At 47.8% G+C, this 18,060-nt stretch overlaps 1 protein-coding gene across 6 annotated transcripts in view; it reads right to left on the bottom strand.

Annotated features, from left to right (window-relative positions):
- LOC144128014 (sodium-dependent phosphate transport protein 3-like) overlaps positions 1-18,060 on the bottom strand; it is an 86,053-nt gene that overhangs the window by 40,588 nt on the left and 27,405 nt on the right. For 5 of the 6 annotated variants that reach the window (XM_077661063.1, XM_077661061.1, XM_077661064.1 and 2 more), the window contains 4 exons: positions 16,314-16,497; positions 15,940-16,079; positions 8,247-8,396; positions 2,408-2,537 (listed from right to left, as the gene is read on the bottom strand). In XM_077661063.1, the coding sequence (XP_077517189.1) occupies positions 2,408-2,537; positions 8,247-8,396; positions 15,940-16,079; positions 16,314-16,497 (604 nt within the window). The remainder of the gene's footprint in view (positions 1-2,407; positions 2,538-8,246; positions 8,397-15,939; positions 16,080-16,313; positions 16,498-18,060) is intronic. The other variant, XM_077661066.1, reaches the window with a different exon arrangement.

Raw genomic sequence — 18,060 nt, forward strand, 5'->3', positions numbered from 1 at the left:
GGGTAGGACCACGCCACAAAGCTGATGTCTCCTCGCGGCTGCACGCACGTAACCTGTTTTGGGTCTTTGTTGTGTTCACGGTCGTTGTCGGAGTGGTAGTTAGGCCTAATAATTTTCGGAGCTGCCTGCACCACGTCAGAAGAGGCACGACCACCGGACCGTGGTGTTGAGAGGGGGCGCAGTTTGCTGCCCGCCCGTTTTTTTTTTCGTAACCTCGCACGAACCGAGCAGTCTCGTTCAACTCAAGAAAGGGCTTTGTTCACTCGAACTTTGCGTTTGCACAGCTGCCGACACGTTTTGCTAGCGAGTTAGGCAATGTGCTACAAGGCCCTTGTGGATGCCGTTGCCCCTCCTGTGACCTACGTTAAAGGCACGCAGAGAGCGTTTCGGCAATTTTGCAGATCCGGTGGAGCCACCCAGGCTTGCTGTCCAGTGCACATCGTCTCGCTGCCACCTGCTGCGACGGAGCGGCCTGTATCCTGTTCACCGCATCCATCCGGGGCAGCTTTGACGAGACCAGTCAGCAGTCATCTCCGGCTGCTGCTGCCCTGGCGACTACTGCAGAATTCTTGCCTGCAGTTTTCCACCAGCCTTCTATTCGCGGGCCTGCGGACATGGTAGTCCGCGGGCCATGCGAGTCGTCCCAGCGGAGACCTTCACGCCGCCTTCGGAGCACCGCGGAAGTCTGCGTGGACGCTGTCGGCGTGACCTCCACTGCGAGGTGTGCCTCAAGGACTTGAAGACCAGGAGACTCCTCCATAGCATGTACTTGCTGGAGCGTGGGTCTATTTAAGGTTGGGGGGATGTGGGGACCTGCCCTGCAGCCCCCTGTGTTTGCTTTCCCGCGAGGCACCGTGCAGCAGCAGCCTCACCTCGAGGAGGAATGCATTCCCTTGTCAGTTACATTAACTGGCAAGGGAGGGCGCCAGCGTCGCTGCGCGTGAGACTGCTGAAGCCCGCGCGCGAGAGAAGGGGCATGAGGCTCTTTGGCGGGGATCGTCGACGTCCGCTCGCGGCTCCACTCTTCGCCGGCGGGGCGAGGAAGTGATGGGGAGACCCGCTCCCGTACTCGTCCTATCAGGCCTTCGGAGTATCGCTTGCCCTAGCGTGGGCGAACATTCGCTCGGAACCTTGCTGGTGAGTCGGACGACTTCAATTCATTAGCGTACCTTGTTGCTAGCTGGTGTTATTGATGCTGTAGCAATAAATGCCTGTTTGTGTGAGCCAATGTGTCGTTCCTTTGTTCCCTCAGAGCAAGGACCGCTGTGGTTGGCGTGCGCTCGGTAGCATACGTGATCACGGGGTGGGGTCCGGGCGGCTTTGAACCGTGTAAGCCGCGATTAAGCGGGGAGAAACTATTTATCTCCCCAAATTCAACCCCACAACTCATACAGATACCTAGGTGTTCATATTTCACATAACCTATCATGGCATATGGACGTCGAACACATCATTAATAATGCCAACCGGGCTATTAGATACTGATGTCGAAATTTCTTTGCTGCGCCTCTGCCGATAAAACTATAACACTCTACAAAACATTAGTGTAGCCAAAGCTACAATATGCATGCACAGTATGAGATCCCAGTGAAATCACACTAATGAACACGCTTGAATCCATTCAAAATCGCGCAGCAAGTTTCATCTTGCCTAACTATTCCCGTCACGCCAGCATTACTTCCATGAAAAGCACCCTTACCCTGCCGGGCCTTTCTTCGCGCCGTAAATGTTTTCGACTTTGTCTTTTCCATAGAATGTATCATCAAAACCCGGTATTAAAGGATAATCTTTTTGCTCGCCCATCAAACATATCATCCTATTCTGACCACATGTTTAAAGTTGCTGTTCTATTTTCCAGAACAGAAGTGTGTCATAATTCATTTATTCCTAAAACCAGCGCAGACAGGAAAGACCTTCCTCCCTCGATCGCTGCCATTTCTGACATTAACAATTTCAAGACCGCTGTGTTTTCTGCCGCTTTGTAAAATAATATTGCATAACATGTACTGTTTATTTTAGGTACCTTACCACTCCTTTCTGTAATGCCTTCAGGCCTGGAAAGTATACGAAGCAAATGAATAAAAATTTACATTCCAATTAACAATATTTTTTTCAGACATGGAGCTTTACGCATCGTGTCAGGAATGGGCACCAGAAAGGGGCATGTACTCCCCATGGCTCGGACAAAACCATCTTAGACCCACATATAAGTCAACCCTCCAATTTCAGATAGTTGCTTTTGTCAAGAAAGGTCGACTCATACGCAGCAATACACGGTAACACAAGAAGGCTAAAACAAACTTGAATGACACCAGTTCTATTGGGCCACACACGTCAGCAAGGAAAGCCTCAATGCCCGCAACAGCATGCATGAAAGTGTGCAGCATTTTAGCCAGAGCCCCCTCACCAGTGAGTTGAAAGATTTTTCTAACGAGGGTGGTTTCCAGGCCACACCGGAGCAGGCAGTCCGCAAGCACACCGGAGCCCAGCATGGACACGATGGTGAAGGCGAACACGAGCGAGCTGAAGTTGGCATTCTGGGTAGAGGGAACAGTTGGCCCAGGCCAGGTCAGGCAACAACACGTGTGTGGAGGACAGAGACAACAGTGCCGAGAGCTCGGCACTGCCTGGTGATGTCACACCTTTTCTTCCAGTTGCTGTCAAAAAGAAACAACTGCCTTTGATAGCTAAAAGTGCAAGAACCGGGCCTAGTTGGTTGATTTCATCAGTGAAGTGTATAGCGCATTGCATGTATGAGAACTGCCTTTGACAAAGCTTGTTTACTGGATGCACTCCCACACAACGCACAGTGCAGCCAAACACGCTGGCCCAGGTACACAGAGTCCAAGGCTTGGGCTTAATAATTTATACCAGATAACTGCCTCTAGAGGCACAGGCCAGCAAAGTAAAACGCAATCACCGCATCACTAGCGCAAATCAGAAAAGAAGTGGTGCAAGTTGGCAGACAGTGCTATACAAATATGATGCCCAACATGACACTGACCAGGTTAAAGTCACCAAGGTTTTGACAGAAATTCCGGTCTTTAGATTAACCTGCTTGTTTATTTTTGGCACATAACAAAATGGTGCTGTGTCAGTAAAAATTGCATAAGGCAGTCACCCAGTGCAAAGGCAAGCAAGAGGAACACTGGCACACACCATCATTAAAAGGACATATCACCGACAGTAGAGATCAGAGTAACCGGCCTGTTGCCACCACAATTTGGCAAACACTTATGAGGGTCACCAGATCAGTGGGTCAGGCCACCGCATACACCTATTTTTTTTTTTTTTTCAGCAGGTTAGATCGCAAACATCAACAGCTGATCCGGCGTGCAACATGGAATGAAACCCACTTCTTTCAAACTTGGATGCCGCAAATTACTGTGTAACAGCACAATCTCAATACAATCATGGCTGATATGAATTTCGGTACGATACTGTTATGAAAACGACAACATGGGCAGTGGCACGGGGTGGAGTGCTTGCGCTGGGCCCACTGGCCATTAAAGCTCATCTAATCTTGGCATCATGCCATCCTGTTCTTTTGCTTGCTACCACGTAACATCTTGGCCGAGGTGCTCCCACTCATTTTCATCCCTGCCCTGCAGTTTTGGTGCCTTTCGTCTGCCTTCATCATAGGCTGAGCATACATGAATTCCACTGCCCACCGCTCCAGACTGACTTGATCTGACCAGATCCAGCTGCTCTCCTCAGCCTAACCTCCCCAACCCTGACCACTCGACCCGATGACGAAGCAAAGACCCAACCCTGATGACAAATCCAGATGATCTCACGATGAAGCAGTGCCACAACGACACCAAACAAGGTGGCACCCCTGACCGTGATGTTCAGTGCAAGCATGGGCTTGGCCTTCGGCTTGTGTCGACTGCTGGTCATCAAGCGCCGTAGAACAGAATTCATCTGATCAGCTCATTCATTGTGGTGGTAAGCCTTGCATGCTCTTATATCCTTTCCTGACCATCCCCACTGTCATGCCATCCTTCAGAATCCATGCATTTCATTGGACCAATTGCTCTGTAGCCCTGAGTAGTGTTATGAAGCAGACAACAACGACGCGGGCAGTGGCGTGAAGCGCGGCGCTCCCGCTGGGCCTGCTGGCTCGCTAGCCATTAAAGCTCATCTCATCCTGGCTACATGTCCTGTACTTTTGCTTGCCACTGCGCAACAATATATTCCCTGGCCAAACTGCGATGTGTACAACGCGCAGAATTTCGAGTGTTCTGAACACTCTCAGCGCGTCTCTGGAAGCAGCCCCAACTGCACCTCTCAATAATAAGTGCTGCCCTCGTACTGCCAGCGCTACAATCACCAGTAAGTAAGTAGCGCGAAACCCTACTGGTGGCACACAGTCATAAATAAATACCATCAGACATAGATATATTTGTGTGAATGCATTTTCTGAGCTCCAGGATACTAATTTTATGATCATCATTTTATCATATTATTTTATGATGATACGAACCTGAGATAATATATATGTTTTTTGCTACCCTGTCAGATTCATATCATCGAGATTCTACTGCACTGAACAACTGAATTGCTTTCTAGAAAATCCCATGTTATAATATAGCAGTCCTGTCACTAGAGCGAACTCCCATATGCCTGCACATTCCATTTATCAAATCAAGTGCTGCACAGCGCCTTGTAAGGTGGGCTTTTGCTCAGCATCAGTGTCATGTAGGGAGCCTTGCCCGAAATAGCTGCACTGAATATGAGATACTGACTGGGTTTGCCAGTTGAGCTTAACATAAGATGGAAACGAAACCATCTTCGTGGCGTGCAATACATTTGTTGAACGCACCATGGTCAATTCAGGGGCATGGCTTCTTCTGCCAATGTTGATTGCTATCTTATGAATGAACATCTCACAGATGTTAGGACGTTGAATTTATTTTATGCACTTGCGTTCTAATTTCCATCTTAAAAGCTTCAAATCAATTTCAAACCACATATTTAATGACAAGAAAACTAACAGTTGGATGCATAAATGTTTTCATTCCCACATTAAGATAAAGAGACCGAAGCATATAGCGCACACTGTGCTCTTTTGCCCTCTTTTTAAGGCACTGATCCTGTAGATGATGTTAACAAGTCTCCACAGGAAATATGTTCACAATTTTTTCTACAACTAGAACTACAACTGAATTGTACATGTCTTGTTTACATGGCAACCCACATTTTCAACAAATTAGCACAGGCCTGGTATACCCTTCAGAGTGATAATGCATTGAATGGGGGTATTACAGCACAAAATTATATGCACCCTGCCTTGTACAATGATTTGCAAGAACGGTCCGTGATAACTTATAAGAAGCTGGTGGTTTAACATCCCAAAGCGACTCAGGCTATGAGGGAAGCCATAGTGGCAGGCTCCGGATAATTTCGACCACCTGGGGTTCTTCAATGTGCACTGACATTGTGCTACACACAGGCTTCTAGCATTTTGCCTCTATCGAAATGTGACCACTGTGGCCGGGATCGAACCCGCGCCTTTCGAGTCAGCAGCCGAGTACCATAATCACTGAGCTGCCGCAGAAGCTTATTAGAGACTAGCAGAGCGTTTTAATGGCAGACGTCATATCGAACCTAGTTATCCCAAATCAGAATTAAGGCAGAAATATGTGCAAAATACAATCCAGTGCATGACTTGTTGCAATGACTACTTGGCCAGCACATCAGAGCAACACTCCATGCATAGATATCTGTATCAAGTAGCTCTCATCTGGCCTTTTTTTGCACTAGCTTTGCTGCCAAAGGTGCAGAGGAAATCAGCCGCACCTTCACATCAATGTGAGATCATTGCGCTGTTGATACACTGGCAATAATTATACCATTTATGAATAAACAAGGGGTAGATCCAAAGTGCCTTCTAGTGTAGCTTAGGCACAAAGAACGTTAGGCCAAGCAACATCTAGCATATAATGCACTATAAAAACGTTGTCTACCAGCATGCTTGCAGGCAGCACACCACTGCAAGATGTGCTTTGCCCGAGTAGGTGAAGTCTTGCTTTTGCGCAGCAAGCGAACATTGTGATAACATTTTTGTCCTTTCTGGTAATAACATCTAGTACACGTGCCGCTGCAAAATGGTGAAGAGTTGGAACAGCTATATTTCAGACACATCATCCAAACAATTGACATCAAATGCGTATGTTCCCGCTTAGCACGCAACAATACGAGTGTGAGCAGGTGTTTTGCCAACACTGAAATGCTTTCTGGCAGCACAGCACGAATTCCCACAGCATGAAAACACTAGGGTGCTTTTATTAGCCAAGGGGCAAAAATTGCCAGTGGCTTAACTCAGCAATGCCAGGTTATACATAGCAAGAGGTATGGTATTCCCTGGTTACGTCTACTTGTTTTGCTCGTCGTCATGACTACGTGTTAAACATTAAAGACGAGACATGTGGTGAAGGCGGCACGTTATTCAACTTTATTGACTGCTAGAAAGACAGCCCGGTGATCCGTAAAGTAGCACGCGGCCGTCTCGATAGTTCCCACACAGTACTCTGACATGCATGCCACTACTCACCAGTGTCAAGTCCGTCTTATGCCACAGTCGTTCACATACATCACACGCAACGCCAAACGGGTTGTTCATGAAGTTCGCTTCAAACGCGCGCGTGGCACTGGAACTTTTATTCAGCTTGATCACGTGGTCAGTCATGCGACAGCCCTTCACATCCTCCCCTTCAGACATCTCCATCTCTTCGCTCCGGTATTCCAGTAGGGCCAGGGCGCGCTGCTGTTTTCGCTCCGCGTCCTGGCGTCTGCGCTTGGCAATGTGCTCTTCTCTCTGCTCCGGCGTCTCTGCATCTCTCTTGGCCTTGCGCCACTCGTTTTTCCTTGCCTCGACGGCTAACTGCCAGGTTGGGGTCCGACGACTTGAGTTTCTCCTGTCTTCTACGCCACGCAGCATCTATCCCGCTCTCCTTGTTTTCCATGACAGTGGTTACACAGACGTATCATCCCCCCTGCTTTATACGATGCCGCGAACCCTCCCCCTTGCGCATGCGAGACTCCTCGGTGATGCACACATGCGCAGTAGACCGCGAAACTCCTTGGTCGGAGGCAAGCGGCGTCTGCTCCGCGGTCGGCGCGGCGCACCAGTTGCGTGGCTCTGACATCATTCAGCTCCTCACGCATGCGCAGAACTGGCGAAGCGAGAGCCACAGCGAAACGGCAAGACTGCAGGTAATGTAGCTCTCGCTACAAAAAATATAAAGTAGAACTCTACTTTTACATTCCCAGGTGCTGCTTTTTGGGAGCTACTCCTGCTGTAGCTTCTACAGAAAGCGATGCAATACAAACTCAGCAGATGCACGACACCTGTGCCAATGTTCTCGTAGGGTACGCTGCGAATATTACCTCACGCCACTGCTTTGGGCAACGTGAAATTTTTTTGCAGCTGTTTGTGCAGTTTTTTCACTGCTGCTGTGACAAGAGTACATAGGACTAAAGCAGCAAAAATGTGACTATGCTGTAACATACCTGTACAGTGCATGGGCAGTGGTGTATGAGGTGGAGTTGCATTGGTTGGCTCTGAGGCTTTTGTTCTGTCATGCACTTTATTCTTGTTACTAGACCTTACAAGATGCAATTTCTAGACTCCAATAGACGAGGATTGTGTAGAATTAAAGTGGCTGCCGCGAAGACAGTGCAAAAGCACGCGCCACAGCTTTGCCTGCTCCGTGCATTCTCCCTTTGTGCTACTACACCTCCCTTCCAGCAAAGCTGCTCAGGCTGACACAGAGCCATCGCAGGGCGTTTCGGATGTTCTGCTCATGCAAAACTATCGCAGAAGCCACAAAGCCTTGCAGATTGCAGAAAAGTGTGTTGCACTACAATGAAAAAAAAAAGAAAAGCAGCAGACAGCGAATTTTTTCACGCGCTGTGTTCAGCTACTATGTTTTTTGGCTCGCATGTGTTTTTTCTGTAGTCCCATGAAAAACCTAAGAGTGGGGTTCTACTGTATTTTAACACACATAATAGAGGGTATGTTTGTTACATAGTGCAATTAAAGGAGATTTCCAATTTTTTAATGCACAAATTGTAAGAAAGTTTCATGCAGTCCAATATAACTGGGGTTGTACTCTACATATCCAAACCACAATGCACCTGATAGGCTAACTATGGCAGCATCTACCCCTGAGCAAGTGCTGTGAGTGGCTAAGTGAGCTCAGTTCCCTCACTTCTCAATTTCAACTCGAGTGAGCTCGGACCTCGTGCAGAGAGAGCCCCAGGACACCTTGGACATAGGCGGGCAGCTTGGTGAACAGCAGCATGGAGACCCACATGTTGGTGAAGCGGGCCACCACCAGGGCCCAGACGGGCACAGATGTCACCACGGCCCGCCACGGCATGGGGCGCTTCTGCAACATTTACAAAGGCAAGCCACCATCAGAACTTTACAGGCCAAGTCACGCACTGAAACCAGAATAGTGTGCAGTGGAGCTGCTGCCATGCTCCCGCTAATGCAAAGATCTAGAACAGGGGTTCTGAACCTTTTCACTTTTTGAGGTCTTCACAAGCTTTAAAATAGTTCCAGCAAATCCTGTCATCCTTGCCCCAGTGTAGACAGGCATTTAATGGAGTGCATGTCCACAGCCCCCGAAATAAATTTACTTTAATCCAAATCGATTCAGTTTATTTCTCTAGTAGGTGACTGGATTGACTCCAGGGCTCAGGAGATAAGCACATGGATGTATGTTTACAGCAGGAAAAATTTACAACAAATTTGGCACCAATAATTTCATGTTGAAGGACAGTCAACACAGGATGAAAAAACATGAACGCACACTGAAGTAACAAGTTAACAAAATTGATCAAGAAAATTAAATCAATATGTAGAACAGAACAAACTAGACAAGATATAGCTTAATTCCACTAAAAAAAGACCTTGAACCTTTTTGCTTTAAGCCTACCTGGTGCATGTCTGAGCTGATTGAGTATTAATGGAAGATTTTGTCTGGAACCAATGAATCTTGGCTGATAGGGTGCAGTGCCGTATTTACATGATTGTAATCGACCTATTTTTCAAAACTTGAAAATCCTAAGTGGAAGGGTCGACTTACAATCGAAACCAAAGCATGGCACCATAAATAAAGGTGAGACAAACGAGATATCATGCACATTAGAGCGTGGTTGCATTTTTGCTGCGCGGTTCTGTCGCATCGCTCTTGGTGCTGACCTTGAGCAGCTGCTATGTCAACGTGCAGAACCGGCATCCCCTACCCATGCGCGGCAGCTGATGGCAGCTGTTTATAAGCAGCAAACCGGCACCCCACTCCCCACACATGGCTGTAGATTGTGGCTGCTGATAAGTGGCAGCGGCCCGATAACGCATTCGGGTTCTACCCTTAATAGGTGTCCTCCAAGTTTTTTTGTACTTTCAAATGCGCGCTTGACGCTCCCCTGAGCGCCGATAGTTGATGGAAGGGCCACTGTTACAATCGCGGTGGCAGCGCCACTCAGAATGGCAGCAGTGCCGGGGAGTATCGGCAGCCAATGGAAGAGCTGATGCCGCTCACGCATAGTTTGACTAGTGCCGGCCACATTTCACAAGTTTTTAATGTAGTGCTTAATCAATCGCCATTAGTGCTTCGGGTCCGGCAAGCGACCGACGCTCGTTCACGGCTACATACAAGATGGCTGTCATTCTTTATGCCGAAGAAACGAACAACTGCGCGACGGGCCGCAAGTTCGACGTTCGCACCGGGTGATACAGGTGTGGCAGCTTAAGCGAGGCAGAATTTTCGGCTGTTCCAGGCAATGTTGTGATGCGGCTGTTTGCAAAGTGTGGGATTTCACTGCACGACGACGTTAGAACGACGTGCTGTGGGACCGCAGAAGCGATTATGATGGCAGCACTAGTGAGGACAATGGCGCAAGAGTGAACGAGTAGTCCAGTGACTAACACATTTTTGTTTTGGAATGTGCCCACGGGCACATTCGCGCATGCCACTGCCTACTGATGAGCGGGCTATCCTTAATGAGCACACTCAAGAGTGCACTTATGGCAACCGGAATTCAGTTCAGCAACTGGCCACTCCGAATTTAATTCCAGTTTGCATGTGGGGCATTCGGAATATCCAAAATTATGAACATTGCATGCAACGCATTCCACTCAGTCAATTTTACAATTATGTATCATCACAAAATTTGTGCCGTTAAACCTGGATGTAACGAACCTCCATATAGTGAATTCCTCGATGTAATGAAGTTTTTTAATTCCCCAAAGCCACTCCCATTGAAGCGCGTGTATTTGAGACCTCCATGTAATTAACGTGTTGCGGTGGTTGACCTTGATATAACGAACCCGCAAAACCAACTATCGGTTAGTTTGTGCTGAGTTATGAAATTTGACAGATGAATTTCAGGACAATAAAGCACCAATTGACATGAGAGGAACGTCAAGAAGAGACAGCAGCTAAGACAATGCGTCGTGCTCCAGTGCCATCGGCTCATCTCCGTTGCTTTCACTTTTGGAAAGCGACACCATGTGGCATTGCAACAGTTCATGCTCAGAAGGGCTGAAAAATGATGAGGCATAGTAAAAACGAAATGGCATAAGCAATGTGCGCCCATCACTGCCGCACGGTCCCTCGCGTGATTCCGACGCCGATAGCTCTCGCACGTCGGGAGTGGGGATTGTGGAGAACGCCAGCGATGATGCAAGGAGAAGAGTCCGTTTCCTGGGGCAACAGCGGTGGGCAGACCGAGAGAGGGAACATGCAGGAAGAGACATGTGCCTCCGTGGCTGGTCTACGGCGGCAACGGCGCCACTGCGCACGCTCTCTAGCTCAGCCATGGTGCCCCCAGCTCTTCCACTCTCCCCACCCCACTCATTGCGGCATTGCGATATCCACGGCGGAGGTGGCGGTGGCTGCGGCGGCAGTTGCGTTATCAGCACGATAGCGGAACATTATCGCCATGTTTATATGACTTCGAGTAACGGGGCTTTCTGCAAACATTTTGACAGTGATGTCACCTACATTTAATTATCTTCGTTTCCATTCTGCATTGCCATTTCGAGTCTTCTCGCGAAAACTGCATGTAACGAAAACCTCAATAAAACGAAAAATCTCGGACTTTTTCCGACTTCGTTATATCCAGGTTTCTCCGTATTAACAGTGATCATATTGTCAAGATTCTACTGTAGCTGCAAATGCTGTTTCCCAGCTGGAAGTGGTATTCCAGCTGGAACCAAAAAGTGCTCCAGACAAACACTATTTCCGGTTCCACAGTCCAGCTGGATGTGGAAATTTTAACCCAACAATGTTAAAGGTCTCGTTTGGCGGGAAACCTGGCCTAGGTGTGACTCGAAAATCTTGACTGATCGAGAGGATAGTGACGTAGAAAAACAGTTCCGCGGAAAAGAAGAAAAGTAGTCAAGCGGAATCGAATCACTGTCTTTTGGGACGGAAGCCGGTGCCGCTACTTTAAGCCGCACCGTAGGCAAATTACATTATAGAAAGAATTAGTTAAGGTCACTAATTAACAATGCCAATTAATATGAATGATGACGTGTGATAAATCAGTATGTCATGGCAACAAGTGTGTCGATGTCTGCAAAAGGGTGCACCAGGGGATTTGTCACATATATTAAGGAGACTAGATTTAATTTTAAAGGAAAAAGGTGTGAAGAAGACGACGCGAATTAACCGAAGAATAAAGAAGAGGAAGAAGAAGCATTCGTTGATGTGGAGAGAGATGATTCGTGGAAAAGCATTCGGTGAGGTGGAGAGAGATGATTGGTGGAGAAGAGAAGAAGACGACGACAAGGCTTACGTGGACTAACACCGAGGCTATAAAAGGGCGAGTGAGAGCGAGGCACAGGGGGCGAACAGCAGAGAAGCGGAGGCTCCGGCAGGCCAAGGACACATCGGCTGGAAGAGAGCGACGCCGGCTACTGCTCTGGTGAGCTCGCGTTCTACGACATCGCATCGTGGACATCCTGCCGTGCCTGAGCCCGTTCCGGAGAGTCAATAGAGGACGATACCACCTGCTACGGCCAGGGGTGTCTCCAGCGCTGTTGCCACCCATCCGGGTGGTGCCCCCCAATGCCAACAACACCGGCATCACCTCCACGGGCGCTTGGACCGGGAGCTTGCATGACACAGCCACCGACACCGCCAGCAACGCCAGCCCAAGCACGTCGAACGCCGCCTCGACGCCGGCTACGGGATCCATACAACACCGCAGCCGCACCGAACCAACCGTGAGCACGAACGCCGACCACGAATAGTAGAACGCTAGTAGTAGACGCTGGTAGCAGTGTGCCCTGGTCGTGTGTATTTATAGTCTTTGTGTTTTGTGTTAGTTTTGTGTTCTAGTGTGTGCGTCACGTAGGGTGTATTAAATGTGCGTTTGTGTTGGTACACCCGTCGCCTAGTTCATTCTTTCGGTCCGAGTGTTCTCTGGAGAGATCCGTGACAGGATTCTCAAGCGACGCAGGGACCCTTTAACGCTATCAGTGGTGATCCAGCCATTTCAAGTTCTGGAGAAATTTTTGGAGCAGAAATATATTCATTTAGGAGCACCTTTTGTACCAGATTGATAATTCTGGAGCAACCCGGGGGCAGCATGATTGGAATAAAGGAGTCACCCAGAACAGTTTGTTACTAATGAGATCAGGTTTGGCCATGTGTAGATATAGGAATAAAAAAAAAAATGGAAGACAGGTGCTCACAAAAAACAGTAACATTTTATTAATGCTGGCACTGTCTTGCATGCAAGTATAATAGAGAGAGACGGGCTAGTTGGTGACTATTAGTAGAATGCATCTTGAAACCACGCAAAAAAGACAAGAGACGAGGAAGAAACCGAGAGGACAGAGCACGGACGCACGCAAGTTCAACCAAGCATGCTTGACTAAATGTCCAAAGGACACGTCCTTGAACCATTCTTTTTTTCAAGTTGGCACTATTTCAACGCTTCTTGGAATTTTTTACAAATCCATCAGGCTCGCAAAGTGAATCAGCAAGGCTGAAATTGCCTTGTTCCAACAATGCTTGACCTCGTTGGACCTGCTCCAAGCTTCTGTTCAACCCAGAAGATGCGACTTCTTCAGCCCGCTTCAGAGATGACTGAAATAATGCAACCTTTTGATGCAACCGACATGATGCGCGAACATGGAGGAAGGAAAACTCAGGAGAGGCCCTCGCTATCCAAGCTGCACTCCAAAAAGTGTGCCGGATGTCATGCGCTTTCGCAATAACTATTGGGAGTCTGGCCGAAGGTGCAGCCAATATAGTAACATTGGGCAAAGCAGCGTCGTCTGCTGCAAGGCCTGCTGCTCATGCGCAAGTGCGCTGAGACTGCAGCGCCAAGTAAGGGGGGGGGGGGGGGGGTGCCGGCTTCAAAAAATGTGACTTAACCCCTTCTCCTGAGTTCTTTCTTTCCTCCATGTACGCGAATGAACTGGCTGCTAAATTCTACCGCGAGCCAGCCCACCCTGGACTGCCAACTGCAGAAGCATTTTAGAAGGATGCCAACTGAAAGCCTGAATGGTTTAAAAAATACGGGTAGTCGTTTTCCCATGACTGCGTTTTCCTTTTGGTGCAGCTAAGGTGCAATATTGATCATTGTGCCGCTTTTGGAGCAGACTGGAGCAGCAAAATGTAAATGTATCAGAATGGTGCAAATGGAGCAGCTGGAGTGCCACTGCGCTATCGTGTCGTACTCTTAAGGTGAACTTAAGTGTCCCCCAAGTTTTTGCTCATCTACGAAGGCCCTGTCCACATGCCAGTGTAACCTGAGAGTGGCGCATGCAGATGTGCACCTGGCAAATTGACTGAGCTACTTGCTGCTATACAATTGGTAGTGAGGCAACTGCACATGCAGTCTTGGGGTGCAGGGCACTGCTGTAACACTTTCGCCAACGACTGCAAGTCAGGAATAGCTTTATGCAAGTGTTTGATGTAAAATTGGAATGATACAACCTTTGTCCATAAAGCTTTGAGACTGATTTATTTTCTTCTCTAGAAATGATTCCCCAAAACAAATGTTGGTGCGTATGTGTAGCACCATCTTTTCGGGCTAACCTGAGCTATTTATGTTAATTGCTGTGGCAGGCACTAGATGGCACTACATGTAGAAAAATACGTTGTCACTAGTCGTCTGCACATTCTACTGTGAGTGAATGTGGAGATATGGACGTCCGCCTCGAACAGCGTGTAAACATAAAATTCTGTGTGAAGCTTGGCAAGACAGCCACACAGACGTATGCTCATGCTTCTTCGTGACGCTTACGGCAATGAGACATTATCGCGGGCGCGAGTTTTCGAGTGGCACAAGAGGTTCGTTTCGGGGAGAACGTCGGTGGAAGATGACACAAGGCAGAGGCGCCCTTCAACCTCACGGAATGAAAATAACGTCGCTGGGATCAAAGAAATCGTACAGCAAGACCGCACCATTACAGTCCGCATGCTTTCAGATGCTCTCGACATTAGTAAGACAACATGCCACAAAATTTTGCGCGAGAACTTGTGGAAACGAAAGCTGAATGCCAGACTTGTGCCGCACTCCCTCACACTGTACCAGAAGGACACACGGGCATCAGTGAGCTCTGATTTGCTCTCCGAGGCAGAGAAGGATGCTGCATTCATCGACAGCATCATTGCTGAAGACAAAACGTGGTGTTTTCTATATGATCCTCAAACAAAGAGGCAGAGTGCTGAATGGCAGTCCACAAGCTCTCCGGCGTCGAGAAAGGTGCGGCGACAGAAGACCTAAACAAAGATGATGCTGATAGTTTTTTTTGATGCCAGATATGTCATACACTATGAGTTCATCCCACAAGGGCAGGCAGTGAATCGGGAGATTTATATCCGCGCGCTCCAACACATGCGTGATGCACTGCGACGCTGTCGCCCTGACTTAAGGGCATCTAGACAATGGAGCCTTCTCTGCGATAACACAAGGCCGCACACTGCTCTCAGCATGACAAAATTTCTTGCCAAGTACAGCATTACTGTACTCCCCGTCCACCATACTCGCCTGACCTCTCTGCATGCGATTTTTTCCTGTTTCCTCGTGTGGACAGCCCTAAAAGGTCGCTGGATGAGGAGCGTGGAGGCCATTCAAAACGCCACAACAAAGGAACCGGCAGCCCTGCCAAAAGAAGCGTTTTCCAGCTGTTTCCAAGACCTCAAGAAGCGTCGGAAGCTGTATATGGACTGCAAGGAAGACTATTTCGAAGGGGAGTTTCACAAATGATTTCAATGTTAAACGCATTTTTTTAATGGACTCAGTCTCTGAACTTTACGGACAAAGGTTGTAACTACAGACTTGGATATTTGTTGCAAGTGGACACATATATCTGCTTAAACATGCTACAGCATCGTTTAGTGAAATACACTCGTAAGGCTCTGACAAAAAAAACTGGACAAAAGGGTGAAGTACTTCCAGGCGGCTACTACTGCCTTGCAGATTAGGCAAAGAGTCAATGACATGGTTTCTGATATAAACCTGATGCCTAATTTTTGCCAACATGACCAATGTTTTTCAAAAAAAGATAATGCCGTAACCACTCCATACTAAATAAGTAGACTCCCTAAGATGAACTTGAGGGGGCCACAGATATTTGTCTCTCCACAAGCATCCCCAAAAAGAAAAACTGGCCATGCTGTCAAAATATTTGTTAAGTTCATCTTAACAGGAGTCCACTGCATCTTGAGCTATCGGCCAAACAATGCTGCTCTTCTTCTCTATATCAATGCTGCACCCATCACTAAGTGGGGCGGTCAGGAATGCAGTGAAGCTATGCCGTCACTTCCTCACCACCAAGAGTCGAATGTCTTTTCATTTTTCTTTTCCCCAACAACCAACTGAAAAGAAGAAACAAAAACAGCACCACTGAAACACGACAGCATGAGAAAAAAAAAAGAAGTGAAGACAAAGGCTGCTCCTCACCGCATTGCTGGCCTTGAGTGGGCCCGTGCCATCGCCTGCTTGGATCTTGCGCAACTCCAAGGCTGTCACCTTGGGGTCGCAGGCAGGGTCATCAAAGGCCAGGAAGTACCACAGGGCCAGCCACAGAAAGCCCAGCAACCCTGTTGCAAAAGCAGGACAGTCAATTCATTCGTTTCACTTGCTCACACCTACTATTACCACGCGGGCACAACGTAACCACACCCTCATTCCCACAAGGCATGCTTGTGGCATCAGAATGTTTTTCCTTAGGTCAGAGGTTCTCAGCATTTTTCGTGCCCTTCCACAATCGAGCTGGAAGTCAAGCCTACATGTCACGTCAACTTCTGCTACTGCTCCCTGCGGACGGGGCTCACCGGACATGTAGAAGGCAAAGGGCCAGCCTCCGGCCACCGATAGGGCTGACAGGTGGCCAAACATAAGTGTGGCCACAACGATGCCCATGTACCGGCCACAGAACAGTAGTGCCACAAATGTCGACCGTTCCCGCTGGGGTGCCCACCTTGCCACCAAGGCCACTGACGATGGCATGCTGAGGCCCTGGACAGAAGACAGGCCATTTCATTCAACCACCCCAACCGTTTTGTTATATGGAGAAATTTATTACCAAAAATGTTGAAAAAATAACTAACCCACATACTAAGTCAAATTAGCATAATGAAGTCTGCTGTTGCTCAAGATATAGTATTAAGTGCTGGTCCTCATCAGCTTGACTACGACCACTGCAGGGCAAAGGCCTTTCCCATGTCTGTTAAATTAATTAACCCTATCCTTTGCCAGCTGCGGCCACCGTAACCCATCAAACTTTTTAAAGGAGCACTAAAACGGATTCTGAGCTCATTTTTTTACCGCGGGAATCAACCAGCAGGCTCCGAGCTTTCGTAGAAACTTTGAATTATTGTCCTCTGCGACCTATTTCCCTATGAAACCGAACTAAATGTCCTCGCTTCCGCCTTTCTTTTTTTAACTCACATCCGAAAAGAGGAGGAGTCAGCCAACGCATGGAGTTCTTCAGACAGCCGCATAGCGGCTTTCCACTCTGCCATTGGCGAAGTGATCAGTAGCAATCAGCGAAAGCAAAGAGTCCACGCATATTTTTATTTCCGTGTGCCTAATTTGTGGCTTTGTCGTCTGCGAATGCAACTATTTATTCATGGAAACCTAAAAAACAAAACACAAAGTAAAAGCGAAAGCGAAGCCGCTGTGCAACTGGCTGAAAGGAACTCCATGCGTTGGCCGACTCCTCCTCATTTCGGAGGTGCATTCAAAAAAGAAAGACGGGAGCCAAGACATTTAATTCAGTTTAATTAGAAAATCGGCCACACAGGACAATAATTCGAAGTTTCTAAGGATGCTCGAAGAGTGTGGGTCGAGTTTTCCCAGTAAAAAAGGCGATCTCAGATTCCTCTTCAACACACCTTTAATCTCATCCACGCACCTAACTTTCTGCCGCCCCCTGCTACACTTACCTTCTCTTGGTATCCACTCCGTTAGTCTTAAGGACCAGCAGCTATCTTGCCTTCGCATTACATGCACTGTCCAAGCCCGTTTATTTCTCCTGATTTCCACTAGGATGTCATTAACCCCGATTTGTGTTCCCTCACACACTCTGCTTGCTTCTGGTCTTCTGACCAATATTAAAATGCAGAGAAAGAGCACAGTGAGTACTTTAAAATTTTTTTCACTAAGGTGTCGCGACTAAGAGTGGGTTACTTCACTGAGGAAGCTCACTAAGACGTCTCAAGTGTGCACTGGGATGGCAGCTTTCCAGACTCTCAGTGGCATTTTGATTACTTTTATCGACCATCATTGAAATAAGCTCATGGCTCAGAAAATGCTGAATGTACTCAAGCATGTCACCAGGCAAGGTTACAGTGAATGTCTTAACGAGGACAACCAAAAAGAGGAAACAGGGGAGGCTTTGTGGGGAATGTTATTGATCTCAACCTTGGCCCATTTACATGCATTCGTGACATTGTCTTCTAAGCTTTCCTCTTCTTTATTGGCAGAACTGCTCATCTCAATGCCATTACTGCTGCCTTTGCTTCCTAAAACAACTTAAATTTCGATGTCTGAATCATCGAATTATTTCTTTGACAGAAA

This window comes from Amblyomma americanum, chromosome 4 (assembly GCF_052857255.1).
Source record: "Amblyomma americanum isolate KBUSLIRL-KWMA chromosome 4, ASM5285725v1, whole genome shotgun sequence".
Classification (NCBI taxonomy): Eukaryota; Metazoa; Arthropoda; class Arachnida; order Ixodida; family Ixodidae; genus Amblyomma; species Amblyomma americanum.